This window comes from Sciurus vulgaris (genome assembly GCF_902686455.1).
Source record: "Sciurus vulgaris genome assembly, chromosome: 2".
Lineage (NCBI taxonomy): Eukaryota > Metazoa > Chordata > Mammalia > Rodentia > Sciuridae > Sciurus > Sciurus vulgaris.
In genome coordinates this window covers 66323218-66343787 of record NC_136462.1, presented here as the reverse complement: position 1 = coordinate 66343787, position 20570 = coordinate 66323218, and the positions used below count along the sequence as shown (strand labels likewise).

The following is a 20570-nucleotide window of genomic DNA, read 5'->3' as shown; positions in this document are numbered from 1 at the left end:
GACTTCCCAAAGTGCTATGACTTTAGGAGATCTTAAAAAATTAAGAAAAAAGAAAATCTCTAAAATTGTGTTGCACAAAGCAAGATTTGCACTACTGCATGGCTTATTTATCAATTATTCAAAGCATATAGAAATAAAAATAAAGGACTAAAAAAAGCATGGTCAAATGAAGTATAATTTCTGAAGTCAGAAAGACTGTAATTCAAATCTCTGCTCACCAAATACTGGCTGTGTGAAAAAGGACAAATCACATAATCTCTTTGTGCCTAAGAACTGTTTCATGTAAAATAGGGATATTTCTGTCATACAGTGCTATGAAGATTAAGAAACATATGTAAAGAGCTTAGAAAAAAACCTAGCAAAAAAATGTTTCAAATATGTTAGTAACTACTTCTAAATGTAATTCTAATAAAATTGTTGGTAAAGAACATTTGCAAAATAGTCATTTTTCTCTATGTACCAAAATTTTAAAAAGGCAGATCCTTTGACCAAGTGTTCCACTTAAGAATGATTCAAAGAAGGAAAAGCAAATATATACAATGGTATTTATTCACTATCTTCCTCCCCAAAAACAAAAAGAAATAACTTTATGTCCATTATCAACAGGGCTTGGTTAAGAAAACTATTTGTATATATAATAATGTATTATGTTAAGAAATATAGGAAATAGAAAAATAAAACAACTTGTATATACCTTCTAGGGCCTCTCAATGTTTACATACAATTTAGGGATCAAGACAAGTTTGACAAGAACTATACAGAAGTGCAAATATAAAATGAAAAGAAGTAAGGGAAAAATATGGGTAAAAATATGTAGAAAGAGGAGGACGGTTTAGAGAATAGTTTTGGTGACAAGAGGGAAAGATGGCAGACAATCATTCTAAAAGCCTGGAATGTGCTCAGAAGAAAGCAATTTGATAACACTGGGAAGAAGGGTCCTATCAAGCAAGGCAGATAGGGAAAAAATTTAAGAGAAAAGAAGAAGGCAGGGAAAAGTAGGCAGGAGCCTGACTATGCAAAGCTTTGAATGCTAGATTGAGGAATTGGGCATTACACATTCAATGAATCATCTTTTCATTCATTCATTCATTCACACATGCATAAATTCCTTTCTCCATATATACATGCATGCATTTGTTCCTTGGGACTGGGGAGGCCATCATATGCATACTTCAGAAAGATAACCTAAGGGGTCTTGTGAAAGCATGATCAAAGATGTTTGAGATAAAGTGAAAGGAACTACTGTCATCATGATTACTATACATTATAAATCTATTTATTTATTCAATAGGAGACACTACAGCATTTTAACAAGCCCTGTTCATAGATGCTATTCATTCAAAAAATCACTATACTTCTGTATACAGTAAAAAATGAATATATATATATTTATATTTATATATATAAAGGATAAAAACTTTTTACCAAGTCCTTTTGTCCATTGATACTTGTACAACCATGTACCGATAAATGTTAAGAATGCGTTTACACATATCTGTGTGCTCATCCAGAAGATTTTTTATTTCATTTGCAGGTTCAAGAAGAAATATGTTTGATGAGTTTATAATGAACACCTAAAACAAAAGAAATAATTATCTATCACAATGGAATTTCAATGGCAAATTTCTATTCAAAGAGAAACAAACTTAGATGCTGATCACTAGGAAATCTACAAAAACTTAAAGGTACTGTGGGTTAATTTTAACCCTACTTCTACTACTAGCTTAGTATCTGAAATTTAAACTCATTAAATTTGCCTACTTTTATGTTTACCTAGGCAGATATAAAATTATTAATAGACACTCAAAGAAAGTAAAACAAATGCAAAAAAAGCATTGCTAAACTGATAGCTTTATTATAATAAACCTATTCCTCTCAAAAACATGAAAAGAACAATAAAAAAAGGATAAAAAAGGTCACTAGTTCAGAAAAATTTTTCTGAATGAGCTGTAAAAATATTTTAGCCCTTTTTTCTTATTTTTATGTGTGTATATCTCTTTTGGTGAAAACAGACTGCATATAAGTATTATATATAAGTATTATAAGTATTTCTAATGAGGGGTCATCAACGTGTATCTTTAATTATAAACAACTCATTAATTTTATGTTGTTACAGAGGAAAAAGTTATAATGGTGAGAGGTGTATACAGATGCTCTCAAGGATACTTCAGAAGAACAGAACACTACAACTATTGAAAATTTAAAATATTTACATCATCTACGCCCACATTGTGATATAAATCTCCTGGAAAAAACTACATAACAAAGTGCAGTTGTAAAAAGTAATGAGAGAAGAAACTATTGAGCAAACTTTTAAAACAGTAAAAAGAGCTAATTCTGAAAATCTAGCTATGCTGACCAAGAAAAACAAGAAAAAATACAAATAAACATTAGAAATAAAATGAGGACAGTCCTATAGATTCAGTAGAGAATTTAAAATAACAACTAAGTGCATTGGAGAGTATCATATTAAGTGAAATAAGCCAGTCAAGGGTCGGCATGCTCTCTTATATGTAGAAGCTAGAGAGGAAAAAAAATTCAAAAGACCTCATGAAAATAAAAGGAAGACATGTAAATCTGAGGAAGGGGACTGGGGGAAGGGAGGAGGGAAAGGAAAGGGAAGGTACTGGAAAATGAAACTGATCAAATTATGTATATATACAAATATGTCGCAAAGAATCCCACTATTATGTATAATAATGCACCAATAAAAAAGGGACAATTCACAAGTAACTTCATGCCAATAAAATGAAACTTAAATGAATTTTTTAATTGAGTAAGTAATAATTTGCCAAAACTGACTCAAGAAGAAATATAAAAGTTGCACAAATACCATAAAAGAAACTGAACTGGTCATCCAGGTCTCCCTGACCCATCCCTGAACAATAAGCCTAGACAGCACTATAGGCGAAGCTTTGTCCAACCTTCACGGAAGATGATCTTCTCTTGCATGAGTTCTTTCAGTGACAAACAAAAAGGAAAACCACTCAATTTATTTTATAGACATATAAACTTATTCTGCCTATCCAAGAACATGGGAGATTCTTTCCATCTTCTAAGGTTTTCTTTAATGTCTTTCTTTACTGTTCTGTAGTTCTCATTATAGAGGTCTTTCACCTCTTTTGTTAAGCTCATTCCCAAGTTTTTTTTTTTTTTTTTTTTAAGGCTACTGTGAATGGGATAGTTTTCCTAATTTCTCTTTCAGAGAATTCATCACTTATGAATAAAAATGCATTAAATTTATGAGCATTTATTTTATATGCTGCTACTTTACTGAATTCATTTATGAGTTCTAGAAGTTTTCTGGTGGAATTTTTTGGGTCCTTTAAATATAGAATCATGTCATTGGCAAATAGGGATAGTTTGAGTTCTTCTTTTCCTATTCATATCCCTTTAATTTCTTTGGTCAGTCTAACTGCTCTGGCTAGAGTTTCAAGGATGATGTTGAATAGAAGTCGTGAAAGAGAGTATCCCTGCCTTGTTCCAGGTTTCAGCGGGAATGCTTTTCAGTTTTTCTCCATTTAGAATGGCCGTGGGCTTAACATAAATAGCCCTTACAATGTTGAGAAATGTTCCTACTATCCCTTGAATTAATATTGTCAAAATGGCCATACTTCCAAAAGTGCTATACAAATTCAATGCAATTTTGATTAAAATCCCAATAATATACCTCAAAGAAATAGAGCAAGCAATAATGAAATTCATTTGGAAGAATAAGAGAACCAGAATAACTAAAGCAATCCTTAGCAGAAAGAGTGAATTAGGGGTATCACAACACCAGACCTTCAACTATACTACAGAGCAATAGTAACAAAAACAGCATGGTATTGGCACCAAAATAGGCAGGTAGATCAATGGTACAGAATATAGAACACAGAGACAATCCACATAAATACAGTTATCTCATACTAGACAAAGGTGCCAAAAACACACAATGTAGAAAAGATAGCCTCTTCAACAAATGGTGCTGGGAAAACTAGAAATCCGTATGCAGCAAAATGAAACTAAACCTCTATCTCTCACCCTGCACAAAGCTCAAGTCAAAATGGATAGAGGACCCTGGAATCAGACCAGATACCCTGCACCTTATAGAAGAAAAAGTAGGTCCAAATGGTCATCATTTTGGCTTAGGACCAAATTTCCTTAACATGACTCCCAAAACACAAGAAATAAAAGCAGGAGTCAATAATTGGGATAGATTCAAACTAAAAAGCTTTTTCTCAGCAAAGGAAACTATCAGCGATGCGAAGAGAGAGCCTACTGAGTGGGAGAAAGTTTTTGCCACACATCCTTCAGATACAGCACTAATTTCCAGAATATATAAAGAACTCAAAAAACTTTATACCCAAAATACAAATAACCCAATCAATAAATGGGCTAAGGAAATGAACAGACACTTCACAGAAGAAGATGTACAAGCAATCAACAGATATATGAAAAAATGTTCAACATCTCTAGTAATAAGAGAAATGCAAATCAAAACTACCCTAAGATTCCATCTCACCCCAACTAGAATGGCTATTATCAAGAATACAAACAACAACAGGTGTTGTCGGGGATATGGGGGGAAAGGTAAACTCATACATTGCTGGTGGGGTTGCAAATTAGTGCAGCCACTCTGGAAAGCAGTGTGGAGATTCCTTAGAAAACTTGGAATGGAACCACCATTTGACCCAGTTATCCCACTCCTTGGCCAACCTACATACCCTTCAATTGATGAATGGATAAAGAAACTGTGGTATATATACACAATTACTTAGCCATAAGGAAGAATAAAATTATGGCATTTTCAGGCAAATGAATGAAGTTGGAGAATATCATACTAAGTGAGATAAGCCAATCCCCAAAAAAACCAAAGGCCGAATGATCTCTCTGACAAGCGGATGATGATACACAACCGGGAGTGGAAGAGAGGCAAGCATGGAGGAAGGATCGATTGTATAGAGGAAAAAGAGGGGTGGGGAGGGGGTGGGGAGAAGGAAAAATAACAGACTAAGACAAACATCATTAGATGTACATGTATGATTACACAAATGGTGGGACTCTACTTTATGCACAACGAGAGAAACAACAGTTGTTCCCCATTTGTGTACAATGAATCAAAATAAATAAGTAATAAAAAAAGTAAAAAACAAAAAACAAACAGAAAGAAATATAACCTTATCATCGAAAAAACAAACAAGGATTAGATAAGAAAAGTAAATAAAGTCAATATCTCTTATGAACATTTACATGAAAATACTGAAAAAAATACTAACAATTCAAACTGGACAAATTATAGTACTTTATACCAAGCCCTGTTTATTCCAGAATTTTTTAGCAGAGAGTGAGTACAGGGAATTTAACCCAGAGGCACTGTACCACTGAGTCACATTCCCGACCCTTTTTATTTTGAGACAATATCTCACTGAGTTGCTTAGGGCCTCATTAAGTTGCTGAGGCAGGACTTGAACTTGCATACGTACATCAACCTCCTGAGTTGCTGAGATTATAGGCATGTGCCACTGCACATGACTTTATTCCAGAAATTTAAGAATGTCTTAACATACAAGTATCTATCTATTAGTATATTCTTATCAATAGATTAAAATAGAAAAAAATAGGGCTGGGGATGATGTGGCTCAGTGGTTGAACAACCCTGGTACCAAACTCCCCACCAACAAACAAAAAACAAAAAAACAAACTGGACTGGTCATTTAACTCGGTAGTAGAATGCTTGCCTAGCAAGTCCAAGGCCAGTTTGATCCTCTGTACCACCACAACAAAACAAAATGAACAACAAAAAAAATAGAATATAATAAACATATACAAATCCTTAAGAAAGAGATAAATACCCAATATAAAAGTTTGGAAAAAAGCATATGAATAGGCAATTCATAGATGAGTAAAGATGCTCAAATTCAATACTGATGAAGTGTATGAGTTCTCATTTTCTCATTGTGAGATTTGAATTTTCTGCTATTCCTATATATATGAGATATTCTCATTTAAAAAAATTGTAGTTGGTAGAGTGCTTGCCTCACACGCAGAAGGCCCTGGGTTCACCTGGGTTCACTTCCTAGCACCGCCCCCAAAACAAAACAAAACAAAAAACAGGTGCAGTAGCACACACCTGTAATCCTAGCAGCTTGGGAGGATGAGATAGGAGGATCATGAGTTCCTCCTATGGCCTCAGCAATGGCCAGGCGCTAAGCAACTCTGTGAGGCCCTGTCTCTAAATAAAATACAAAATAGGGCTGGGAATGTGACTCAGCGGTCAAGTGCCCCTGAGTTCAATCCCCAGCACCAAATATATATATATATAAAGTTTTCCTTTAAGAATTTGAGCTCTCCTTTTTTTTAGTTGTCAGTGAATGAACCTTTATTCATTTATGTGTGGTGCTAAGAATCGAACCTAGTGCCTCACACATGCTAGACAAAAGGCTCTACCACTGAATCACAACAGTCCTGTTTTCCTGTTTTAATTTGCTCTTCCTTTATCAGTACTAAACTTGAACAACTTTTCTTATCTATGAATTGTCTATGTGATGTTTATCAATATATAAATTATAAAGTAAAAAATGGCCTAGCACATGTGAAGCACTGGATTTGATCCTCAGTATCACATAAAAATAAACAAAATAAAGTTATTTAAAAAGTAAAGGAAAAAAGAAAAACCACAAATATAACATAATGATAACTGAGGCAGCAAATTTATTACATTTTAGAAGTCATACTATACAATGAAATCCTAACTATATATATTTGAAATATTTAATGATTATATTGTTTTAAAAATATAGTTACAAAGTAATCCACCTGCAAAACTGCCTGGGTGCCAGCTTGTATGTTTTGTTCTGTGGCTTCTTCAGAGGCATTACAAAGTGCTTCTTGGTAGGAGCCATTTTTTGCCCAATTGGAATTTCGAACATGCTCAGCAATATTGGTCCCATTTTCCTAAAGCAAAATATCAAGTTTTTAACATTTCAATAATAAGAATGCCAAAACAGGTAAAAAGGGAAATGAAATTATTAGATCCCACTATGAAACAAGTTTCTGACAAAACAATTTATATCTGATTATGAATGCAATCTATATTCACTATAGAGTCTCACCGACAAAAATAAAACGTTAAAAAAATCATCCATAATGACTATCTAGAATTAATAGCATTTCAGATATAGAGACAGTTTTCTATGTATCTAATGTGTAAAACTCCCTTCTATTCTCTCACACATTAAAGAATGGGATTTAGTATTTAAAGCTCTATAAAAGATGAATTCTGTTCTAAATTAAATGCAGAATCCAAACTTTAAAAAATAAAAAATAATTTATATTTATCCTACTTAAGAGTAGTAAATTCCCATTATTCTAATACTAATACTTCTAACTACTAAGATTGCAGTTTTCTGCCTGAGGTTAAGCTGTTACAAGTCTTATAGACTAGAAATTCCTCAAGTAAAAAGCATACAAACAGAAATTTCACCCAGTGTTAGTTTTCTTTCTAAAGTTTCCCTCCACTTTGTTCCTACTTTTGGTAATTCACCAACATTTTCGAATGGTTTTAAAAATGTTTTGTATGAAGCTTATACTGTTAATATGTAGGAGGTTTAGTCTGATACCAACTATTCTGCCATTATTAGAAGTGGTAACTGGAACTCAGCTCTATCTGAGCAGCCTCCCATTTCTACCAACCCATTCAGCCAACTTAGCCATCACGATCAAACTTGCACTTTTAAAAATTCCTACCCCCAAAAATAATAAAAGTAAATAAAGTAAAAAAATAAAAATTCCTATTTATGTGCCAGTGGCAACTACCCTGGTTGTAAAGCAAAAAAACCTGCCCATTACTCATCTCTCTCAGTCAATTATCAAAGCACAACTGGCTCTACCACCAAAGAAACTAATACACCTGCCCTCTTCCTTATAGTTCCATTGCAGCTGCCACTGTCCTGTTGCAAGTACTTATCACCTCACTTCTGAACTTTGCTAATACTTCCTAACTGATTCCTTCCCTTGCCTCTAGACTAATTTCCAGTCTACCCTCTCCTCTGGGTCAGTATGATCTTTTCATAATCCTTTGATGTTCTCCAGAGCCTAGAAAATAATCAAAGTCCATTAACATGGCATACAAGTTAGTAAACAAAATCGAAACCTTGTCTATATTTTTCTGTCACTTTCTCTACCTATTCTTAGCTAGCCAAATAAACATATTTTCAAGGTTTCTCACACATTTATTGATGTTATTCTTACCATGTAGTTCTTTCCCTTTTGTCTCTCCTTTCCCGTATTATTCTATCTCCTCCAAGAAGCATTCCTTGATATCCCCAGGTACAGTACAAGTATTTCCTCCTTTATGTTCTAAGATCCTATCAGTAACATTATTTTATACTACTTACTATATTTCTGTTCTTGCTAAACCATAAGTTATGTGAAAGTGAAAATGATGTCTTTTCATATTTATGTTACCAAGAATGGTTCTCTAGGTGGGCAACACCATGCTTTAGAGGACATTTTGAAATTTGGAAGGATTTTTATTGTCACAAGAACTGATATACACCACTGGAATTTATTATATATATCCTGGGATGGACCAGGGAATACTAAACATCCTACAAGGTACTTGATAGTCCTGTAACCACACACACAAACACCACACACACACACTTTTATTCCAAATGTCTTTTAAATGTCTCACACATACTGTGAATTTATCTGAATAATGACCTCAATCTATAACGTACTTCCATTTTATAATTATTACACAAAAAGTTTTAAATGATTTTAATAGTTACTAAATTTACCAGAAATGTAACTCAATGAATGATTATATCTTTTGGATTAGGTGCATACCATTACAAAGAGTTGCTGGCATTTTGAAAATTCACATTTCTAATGACAATGTTGTTCCATTTAAGTAACCAATAGAACACAGTTATACACATTACCTATATCATTAACTCACCCTCACTCACTCATTCCTTCTACTGTTTTTAAACTACATATGTAGATAGTTTATACTATTATTCTTGTTTAAAGAATACAGGTTAGGCTTGAAATAACATGGTCTACAAAATTTTCAATGCAAGGTATACCTGAAGAAAGGATTATACAGACATAGTATGACTACAAAAGTTGGGGAAAATATTTATATATATTTCCTTGGTATATAACAAATAGTACTGTGAATATCATTTCATAATTTATATAGTTAATTTTACATACTTCAATTGTAATTTTTATTCTTTTTTGCAGGGGAAATGCTGGGGATTGAACCTAATACCTTATGCATGATAAGTATGTGCTCTACTACTGAGCTAACCCTCAGTCTTAATTATATTTCTTAGCTTAATTTTTCCCAAGCCAAGTATAGTGGCGCATGCCTGTAATCTCAGGGAGGCTGAGGCAGGAGGATTGAAAATTTGAGGCCAGCCTCAGCAATTTAGCAAGACTGTCTCAAAATAAAAATAAAAAGGTCTTGGGATATAGCTTAATGATAAAGCACCCCTGGGTTCAATCCCCAGTACAAAAAAATTTTTTAAAATTCCCATTTTTACAAGTAGGGGAAAGTACTCTACATATGTGTATACACCCAGAGATTCAAAGTATCCCCATAAAATGAACCTATTTTTTCCAACTATAATACACTGATTAAATTCCACTGGTGAAATTTAATCACCAAAGTAAATAAACAATTATTCCTGTTCAGATTTAGTAAAATCCTTTTTTGGTGAAAATGCAAATCAACAAAATAGATAAACTTTTTGTTTTTCTAACACCATCTCAGCTTCTGTTTCTTGTATAGTGTGATTTACTACAAGGGCAAACAACCAAAGGATAAGAATTCTTTCAGGCTTAAAGAATAAATGAAATCAGGGACCCAAATGTCACCTCTACATTCCTTTCTCTGATTCTCCTCTGTGGGTAAACTCCAGTCTTCCTTATCACAGACCACTGTATTTTATCAAGTCAGGAAGTTTCAAATTCTTTAATCAAAACAAAAGAGTTCAGGGAAGAATTTAGAATACTGTGGTTTGTGCTGGGTAACCATTCATAGCATAAGGCAGCCACTACAACCCTGGGAGGGGGAGTTTTAGTTTGGTAATCATACCACAAAGAATGACGTATAACATCCATTTTTATCCAGCACCTTAGTTCTAAATATAATAGCATCTAACTTTGATCTAGCTAATAATTTTAAAAAGTCAGTATACGACCTCAATGTTAACTTCAAAGTTGTGACATCACAGAACTCTGCAACAGAGTACTGAGATAACAACTGTTTTATTATCTAAACTACAAAATATACTAAAAAATATCTTTACCTTCTCATTTAAGTATATGTGTTAACATATTATACTTTAATGAAACTATTAAACTTACACTAAAATACATAAATCTTGTAATTTTACCTCTTCTCTTTTTTCTCCTTCTTCCATTGAAATATCATGGTCTACATTTTCAATGCAAGGTATGGCTGAAGAAGGGATCACAATTTCTTCAGGCTCTTGCATAAACAAAGGTTTTTCCTCTTGCTGGATCCATTCTTGATATACTTTTACCACTTTTCTCATAGCTGCTGCTTCACAAATTGGTAATAAAAATGCCTAGTGAAAAAAAGAGGATATAGAGATAATATCTTTTCCTTTGCCACAAACCACTAACACATTTCTATCTGATGTGAGATATAAATAATTTTTAAAGTTCATTTATTCACTGTCACAAAAAACTTTTTTATCCCCAAATAACATGTAAATAAATACAATGAGCAATAAATGTTTATGGTGGGTAGCCACTGACTTCAAGAGAAAGGAACAAAGATTTGCTTCATTTGTACCATCTCAGAATGGTAGTATTTCTTGTTTCATTAAAGTGTGCTCTTATAAAGTTCAATATTGGGCTGGGGATATAGCTCAGTTGGCAAGGCCCTGGGTTCAATCCCCAACACACGGAAAAAAAAAAAAAAAAAAAAAAAAAAAAGGCCAGGCATGGTGGCACATGCCTATAATCCTAGCAGCTTGGGAAGTTGAGGCAGGAGGATCACAAGTTCAAAGTCAACCTCAGCAAAAGCAAGGTGCTAAGCAACTCATTGAGACCCTATCTCTAAATAAAATACAAAATAGGGCTGAGGGTGTGGCTCAATGGTTGAGTAACCCTGAGTTCAATAATCCCTAGTATCTGCCCTCTAAACCTGCAAAAAGTTCAATATAAATAAAATGTTTCATAACAAACTACTTTTGCAACTTACGTCATTACTGTTTTTTGAGATTATGGCTAAAATATAATTTGATAAAAAGATTTTAATTTAAAAATAAAAATTAGACTACAAAATGTTTTTTAAAACCACATGTCTATAATCCCAGCAACTCAGGAGGCTGAGGGAGAATGATCACAAATTGGAGGCCAGCCTCAGCAACTTAGTAAGGCCCTAAGCAACTTAGTGAGACACAGTGTCAAAAAAGGAAAAAAAAAAAAAAAAAAAATTAAAAAGGGTTGGGGATGTAGTTCAGTGGTAAAATGCCACTAGGTTCAATTCCTAGCAGCATAAAAGGATTTTTCTTCAAAATAACATTTAACAAGGTAGCTTAGCTTTTCTAAGCATATAAAGAAACAGTCAAAGCTTTTATATTTCATTTTATATATATATCAAGATCTATAACTTAAAAATAAGGCAAAATACCTAGAAATTTAAAAGGAGTATCTCTGCTACTCTTTGTTTTAGATATTTTCTAGGTTGTCTTAATGTTAAAAAAAAAAAAAAAGTAATCATTTTCCTCATCACAAAAATATTACATTTTGCCAGGTACTGTTGCACAGGACTATTCCCAGACTTGGGAGACTAAGGCAGGAGGTTCACAAGTTCAAGGCCAGCCTCAGCAACCCCGCAAGACCCTGTCTCAAAATAAAAAATAAAAAGGGCTAGGGATACAACTCAATGATAGAATACTCTTGAGTTCAATCTCCAGTACCATAAATAAATTTATTTAATTAAACAACAAACTACATTTTTACAGTACCATATAATTAATTTTGACATGCCAAAATAAAAAAGTAAAAATATTCTTAATCTTTACTACTCAAAGTCCTTTCTCTATGCATGTCTGTGGTATGGTTAACATTTCTATTTTACTACTTATTTATAAATAAAAACAATTAAATTGCTCCTCCTTTTTCATTTTAGAACCATCACCTATGGTTACTGTCAACTTTAAAAATCATAAGACCTTTTACCTAAAACCTGCCACTTGATGCACTAGAATTATCCAATAGACCAATTTAATAATTAAATGGTAAAAATGAATTTATTTTCTCTCAATGAAACTTGCAAAAAAAAAAAAAATCACATCCAAGATAATGATGAAAAGTTAATGTGTGATTTCAACAGTGTAATGCTGTTTAGCAATCCTTTGATTTATTTAATATTAGTAATTCCCTAGAAATATTTGATACTTTCCTCAATTGAACAAATCTATTCCTGATTTCTCATTCTCATATTCCAGCACATTCATTATCATAATCATTTTGATCATGACTGCCTGCTATGGCACTATTTATTTTATAGTTGTAGCAACAGCTCACCCTTGCTTAAAGATTTAAATTATAAAAATTAGAATAGTTTAATTCCAAGGAAGTTCTATTTTAAATACAGAAATTTTAACTTATTTTTTTAGATTCCTATGGAAATGCACTATAATTTTTACTCAATTTTGTTATGAACCCAAAACCCAAAAACACAAAGTATAATAAAAGATTAGCAATCTCTAGATCTATCATTTCAGTTTTCCTAACACCATGTATTATTTATTAAATTATAAAAAAATGAAGACCATGCTATCAAAAAAAAATTATCAAGACTACGTATCAAGTGATTTGATATATTTACTATATTCCAAAATGTAGAAGATTATATTCCTTATCTTCAGGTTATCCTTATACAAAGTTTATTTATCCTTGCAGATTCTAAAATATGCTACTGACACACTAAGGATGACCTGAAAGAAATATTGATTTAGCTATAACTAAAATCTAATACATAAAAGTAATAATTTATAAATTTATAATGAGAAATGACTGTGACAGACACTAGGATATTCAAATCCAAATTTTAGCATATTAGCATATTTAGCATATGCCATAATCCTCTATGGCAATCAACAAAGTACCCTGAATAGCCAAAGTAACCTTGAGCAAGAAAGAACCACTACGGAGCATGCATGAAGTCTCGGGTTCAATCCCCAATACCAGGGGAAAGAAAGGAAAAATGAACAATGCTAGTGATTTTGCACTTCTTGACTTCAAAATGTACTACACAAAGCTACAGTAATCAAAAAAGCATGGCACTGGCATAAAAACAGACATATACACCATAAAACAGACTACAGAACTCAGAAATAAATCCCTGCATGTACGATCATTTGATCACAAAAGAGGGTGCCAAGAATACACAATGGGTAAAGGACAGTCTTTTCAACAAATGGTGTTAGAAAAAGTGAACATCTAACAGGCAAAAGAATCACTCTGAACTACTATCTTACAACACATACGAAGTCAACTCAAAACACATAAAAGACTTAAATATAAGCACTGAAAATACGCAATTATTTGAAAATAATGTAAGAAAAAAGCTTCTTGACCTTGATCTGGGTGATAATTTTATTCATGTGACACCAAAAACAAGCAACAAAATAAAAATAGATAAGTAGGATTATACTAAGCAAAAAATTATGCATTAGAAAGGAAACAATTAGCAGAGCGAAAAAGCAAAATTCGGAAAGGGAGAAAATATTTACAAATCAGATATGTGAGAAAGGATTAAGGCCCAAATAGATGAGGATCTCAAACAACAGCAAAAAAACAACCTAATTATTAAAGTGGGCAAAGATTCTGAACAGACATTTCTTAAAAGGTGCTAAGTGGCCAATGGGTTTATGAAGAAATTCTCAATCACTGATCACAGAAATGTAAATCAAAACCAATGAGATGTCACCTCATACCTGTTAAAATGATGGATGACTGTCAAAAAGTATTGTTGATGATGCAGAGAAAAGGAAAAGGAAATCTTTGTTCACTCTTGGTGGGAATATAAACTGGTACAACCATTAGGAAAAACAATATGGGAGGTTCTCAAAAAATTAAAAATAGAACTACCATATGATACAGCAATCTGATTTCTGGGTATATTTCTGAAGGAAATGAAATCACCATTTCAAAATAATTGATATCTACACATCCATGCTCACTGCAGCATTAAGATATAGAAACAACCTAAGTGACCATGAAAGTTTGAATGTATAAAAGAAAATGTGATATACAATGGCATATTATTCAGCCTTAAAAAAGAAGAAACTCCTGCCATTTACAACAATATGGAGGAACCTGGGAGACATTATGCTATAAAATAAGCCAAACAGAAGGACAGCTACTACATGATCTTGCTTAGTTGTAGAATCTAAAAAAGTCAAATTCATAAAAGCAGAGAGTGAAATGATTGTTACTAAAGATTGAGCAGTGGATAAAATGGGGAGATGTTGATCCAACAGTACAAAAGACTCAGTTGTATAAGATGAATAAATTCTGGACATCTTATGTACAGCATGGTAACTATAGTTAACAATATTTTTAAATTTTTTTTTAGCTGTTGACGAACCTTTATTTTATTTTTGAAATTTCTTTGTATGTGGTGCTGAGGATTGAACCCAGTGCCTCACGCATGCTAGGCAAGTGTTCTACCACTGAGCTACAACCCCACCCCTAGTTAACAATATTTTATACTCAAAACTTGCTAAGAGATTTCATCTTAACTGTTTATACTACAAACATACACAAAAACTCCTAACTATGAAGGCAATGGATATATTCATCAGCTTGACTGTGATAATCACAAACTACATACATATCAAAACAACACATAGTATAACATAAACATACACCATTTCTCTTTTTTTAGTAAGAGACAGGGCAGTATGACACCTGTAATTCCAGCAATTTGGGAGGCTCACAAGGAGGATTATAAGTTCAAGGCCAGTCTCAGCAACTAATCAAGGCTCTAAGCAACTTAGCAAGATCCTGTCTCAAGATGAAAAAACAAAAAGGGATGGGATGTAGCCAAGTAGTAAAGAACCACTGGGTTAAATCCCCAGTACCAAGTAAATAAATAAACAAACAAAAAAAGAAATAAATAAAAGACAGGGTCTTGCTATATTGGCCATGCTGACCCTGAACTCCTGAACTCAAGCAATCCCCTTGCCTCAGGTCCCTTAGTATTTGGGACTATAGGCACATACCACTATGTGACTGGCTTTATAAAAAAAAAAAATTTTTTTTTGGACGGTGAGTACCAGGGATTGAACTCAGGAACAATCAACCACTGAGCCACATCCCCAGCCCTATTTTGAATTTTATTTAGAGACAGGGTTTCACTGAGTTCCTTAGTGCCTCACCATTACTGAGGCTGGCTTTGAACTCAAGATCTTCTTGCTCAGCTTCTTGAGCTGCTAGGATTACAGGCATGCGCCACTATGCCCGGCTAAAATTTTAAAACAGAACTCCGGGCTGGGGATATAGCTCAATTGGTAGAGTGCTTGCCTTGCATGCACAAGGCCCTGGGTTCAATCCCCAGCACTGCAAAAAAAAAAAAAAAAAAAAAAAAAAAAAAAAAAAAAAAAACTTCAATAAAGTTGAAAAAAATTCCTATGAAACCAAAGTGTCTGATATCAACAGTCATCCACCAAATAATAACAGGGAAAGTATGCAATAAGAAAATAAATTAAAAAGAAGGCAAAAATAGAAGGATAATGAAAAAAGAAAAAGACAAGGTCAGAAAAAAAGAACAAAGTATTATGAATAATCTAAATGTGTTAGAAACTATAATGAATACAAATGTTACAGTTAAAAGCAAGATTTTTAAAAATCCAACCACATTTACAAGGGTACTAAAAGATCAAATTAAACAGATAAGATAGGAGTCTAATTCTAATAGAAAGTAGCATATATACCCAAAATAGTTGTAAACAAAACACTTTAACCAAAAATAATTTCTAACAGAGGAAAAGGAATATAGGATCAGGTGTGGTAGTGCACATCTGTAACCCCAGCAATTAGGGAGACTAAAGCAGAAGAATCTAAAGTTCAAGGCCAGCCTTGGCAACTTAGTGAGCCTGTATCAAAAAAGAAATAAAAAATTAAATAGATAAATAAAAAGAGCTGGGGATGTAGCTCAGTGGTAGAGTGTCTGCATAGCATGAACAAGGCCCCAGACTCAATTAGCAATGTGTGTATGCGCGCGCGCACACGAATATAAATTGTTTGAGTTGTCAAGATGTAAAATAATAACTTATAAACTTATATGTACTTAATTACACAGTTTCAAAATAAAGAAAGATTAATATAACTATTAAGAAAAAAAAACAACAAACATATCACCATCCAAACATTGTACATGTTTGTTTGTTTGTTTTTTGGAGGGGCGGTTGCCATGCTGGAGATTGAATCTAGGTTTTCATACTTGCTAGGCAAGTACTCTTCCACTGGGCCACATCCCCAGTCCAGAGCAGATCTTAATTTGCTCCTCTTTATAACTAAGAGGTCAGGTCAATCAAAAAATTCAGTAAGATAAGAAAAAGTTGACCACCACAATTCTTAACCTTCATCTAAAGGACTTTAAAAATCATTGTACATCTTCAAACATACAGAACATTTATGAGAACTGACTATATATTAGGACATTAATTTTTTAATTTAAAAAAAATTGGGGGGCTGGGGTTGTGGCTCAGTGGTGGAGCACTTGCCTGGCTTGTGTCAGGCACTGGGTTCAACTCTCAGCACTGCATATAAATAAATAAAGAAAATAAAGGTCCATCAACAACTAAAAAATATATTTAAAATAAAAAATGAAATTAATTTTAAAAAATTTTTATTGGTGCAAAATAATCCTTCAGCACAATGGGCTTCATTGTGACATATTTAAACATCCAAATAAATACAACCAACTTTACTCCCCAATATACTTCCTCTTACCATCCCCACCTCCCTTGGAACTTGTTTTAAATAATTAGTATCATACAAACTATATTCTTTTTTTTTTTTTTTTTTTTTTTTCAGTGCTAGGGATTTGAACCCAGGGCCTATGTGCTTACAAGGCAAGCACTCAACCAGCTGACTATATCCCCAGCCCTATATTCTTGAACCAAAAGAAAATCACATTAGAAACTTGTAAGGAAAAAAAAAAAAAAAACTAGAAAAAAAATTATTTATTTATTTTTATTTCATTTTTTTGGTACTGGGGATTGAACCCAGGGCCACTTAACCACCAAGCCATACCCCCAACCCTTTTTATTTTTTATTTTGAGACAGGGTCTTGCTAAATTGCTTAGAACCTCCATAAATTGCTGAGACTAGCTTTGAACTCCCAATTCTCCTGCTTTAGCCATCCTGAATCCCTGGGATTACAAGCATGCGCCACCATGCCCTGCTAGAAAAATCTAATGTTTGGAAGATTAAACACTTCTAAATAACTCATAATAAGTCAAAGAAGATATTATTTTATTATGAAAACAAGAAATATTTAGGATTAAGCAATTACCAAAAAAAAAAAAAAAAAAAAAAAAAAGCTACATATAGCTAAGAGGAGTTGTACAAGCTACCATGCTACTTGGGAAGCTGAAGTAGGAGAATCATAAGACCCTGTCTTCAAATAAAATTGTAAAAAGAGCTGGGGATGTAGCTCAGTGGTTACACACTTGCTTGGCATGTGCTAAGCTCTGGGTTCAATCCCCAGTAGCACACATACACACAAAAAAAGAAAGAAAACTCCACCTAAAAATGTTTAAAATGCAGCTCAAAATACATTTAAGTAAATTAATACCTTAAAATTATTTAGATGAGAAAAAATGAAGTCTAAAAATTAATTAGCTAGGAAAAGAACCACCAATACAATCAAGAAGAACTAGAATAGAAGGAAATAACGAGAAAAAAATTAAAAAGCAAAAAGCAAATATAATACACAGAGAATCAACAAAGCCAAAAATTCATTCTTTGAAAATATTAATAAAACAACAAATTCCTGGGCAAAAATCTAAAAGAAACAAAATCAAAATAACAGACAAATAAACATTAAAACACAAGACACAAATACTAGTGGGAATGAAAAGGAAGAACATGAATATAAATGCTTCTAAGAGTAAAAAGATTGTTAAAGAATAATCTTTATATTAATAAATTTGAAAATAAATGCAATAAACAAATTCTTAGAAAATAATAAACAGATCAAACTGACACAATAATGGAAAACCTGAATCACTCAATGAGTTTTTGAATTTCCAACAACTATAGGAATCAAGATCTGGATGTTTTAGTCCCAAATCTACCACTTACTTATTTTAAGACTTGAATGATGTCCTAGCTACAAAACTCAATAATGTTTACTTCTGCTAGAAAGAGCAATGAATTTTCACAGTTTATTTTCCACAAAATTTTTATGTGCTTGAGAACGTACATTTTGGAATTTCCATCTATTTTAAATATTTCCTCTTTCTCTAATCAACTTTAATTTCAGAATGCTCTATAGAGGACAAAGGTGAACCTATGGTAGGGAATGGTGGCTCATGCATGTGATCTTAGTGACTCAGGAGCCTGAGGCAGGAGGATTGCAAATTCAAGGCCAACCTGGGCAACATAGCAAGGTGCTCAGCAACTTAAGTGAGACACCATTTCAAAATAAAAAAATAAAAAGGATTGGGAATATAATTCAGTGGAAAAGCACCCCTGAGTTGAATCACCAGTACAAAAAAAAAAAAAAAGAAAGAAAGAAAAAAGAAAAAAGAAAAGTGAAGCTATGAAAGCAATGGAATATCAGTTATATTCATAAATTACTTTGTATTGATCATAGAAAGGAAGATAAAACAAATTTATTATAATTTATTAGTCAAATGATAGAAAAGTTTCAATCCGTAAGTGAGAAATTTGAAATAATCATTCTGGACTTGGGGATGTAGCTCTGTGGTAGAGTACTTGACTAACAAATGCCTATCTGCTTTATCTGGGTTTAATTAATAGCACCAAAAAACCCCCCAAAAACAGAAGGACTTGAGGGGGAAAAAAATAAGTGGTGGGGATACAGCTCAGTAGAGCATGTGCTTAGCATGCATGAGGACCTGAAAAGTTATTAAACTAAAATATATAAAAATCAAATGGAACACACTAAAGGATTAGATATAAATTTTAAAAATTAAATATGAACTTCAAAAAATACCTTCATGAAGAATAAAGTTTAGTGGGCTGGGGTTGTGGCTCAGTGGTAGAGCACTTGCCTGGCATGTGAGGCCCTGGGTTCTATTCACAGCACCACATATAAATAAATAAATAAATAAATAAAATAAAGGTCCAAAAAAATTAATAAAAAAATAAATTTTAAATAGCTAAAACTCAATATATTCAATATTAAAGTCTTTATTACAACTTAAAAATACTGAGAGGCATTTTACCTGACGAAATATTTCTGTGACAAAGTTTACATTACTTCTTTTAGAAGAAAAAACTCTGCGAACAATTTCAATGTCTGTGAGATGTTCTTCATCAATGCTACAGAGACTCGATGAGCTAGGTTCTCGCTCTGTGAGAGTGCTTGTATTAGAATGAGATTGTTCTGGTTCTGTAGTTCTATCTGCTTTATCAGCATTATCATTTTTGTTTTCTTCTCTGGATACCAAACTAGCAGCTGCTCTCTAAAATAAAAACAAAGGGAAACAAAGTCATAATCATTTATCTGGGAATATGGTTTTTAGGAAATACTGGAAGAATACAAAGCCTTCTACAAGAAACTTACATCTTCCTTTAAAATCCAAACAGAGTTTCATTTACAATCCATTCTAAATACTTCAGTAGCATTACAAGTAACTCAATATCCAAGTAACACAAAGAAATTCCAAAATGTGTGGTAACTAATCATCTACCTACCTGTAATAAATTTAAGTAATTCAAACAAGTTACAGTTAAAGCTATGTGAAAGAATAATGTAAACAGATGCAGCTTAAGTTCTTGGAAAACAGTAACTTAGAAGTAAAAACACTGGACTACTTACCAAATGATGCTTTAATTTTTAAAAATACTTCTAAAGTGAACAAAACAAATGACACAAAACAAAAAAGGAAGGGAACAAAATTTATAATAGAAAAAGTAGAAATAAAACTAAAGAAATATCCTGGAACATATGAGAGAAATTCTGTATTTTAATAACAATTTTCACCAAGACTGAAGATTAAGCCTAACCCTAAGAAAAGAGCCAAAGTGTTGAAGTGGTAATAAGTAAATTACCACCATTATATGGTAGCCATAGCACTATTTTGATAATGTACATTACTTCCTTCTAAGGTATTCAATTTTTGGTGTTGGTTTTGTCATCCATAAAATAAGAAAATTTAAATATGCCTTCTTAACCTATTATGTCCCATCATTCCTTTTATGGAAAACCTAAAAAACGAACAAACTGAGCAATAAATATACTATTTATGGTAACTCTGATAAATATTTATGTTTTTTAGAGTTCCATTCTTTTGATAAGCCATTATTATTATTATTTTTTTTTTTTTTTGGCA

At 32.7% G+C, this 20570-nt stretch overlaps 1 protein-coding gene across 7 annotated transcripts in view; it reads right to left on the bottom strand.

Moving 5' to 3' along the window:
- The window catches only part of RALGAPA1 (Ral GTPase activating protein catalytic subunit alpha 1), a 212513-nt gene that overhangs the window by 143984 nt on the left and 47959 nt on the right, over nt 1-20570 (bottom strand). For all 7 annotated transcript variants that reach the window (XM_079119319.1, XM_079119316.1, XM_079119315.1 and 4 more), the window contains exons 10-13: nt 19461-19700; nt 10392-10586; nt 6799-6936; nt 1426-1574 (exon numbers count right to left, since the gene is read on the bottom strand). In XM_079119319.1, coding sequence (XP_078975445.1) covers nt 1426-1574; nt 6799-6936; nt 10392-10586; nt 19461-19700 — 722 coding nt within the window. The remainder of the gene's footprint in view (nt 1-1425; nt 1575-6798; nt 6937-10391; nt 10587-19460; nt 19701-20570) is intronic.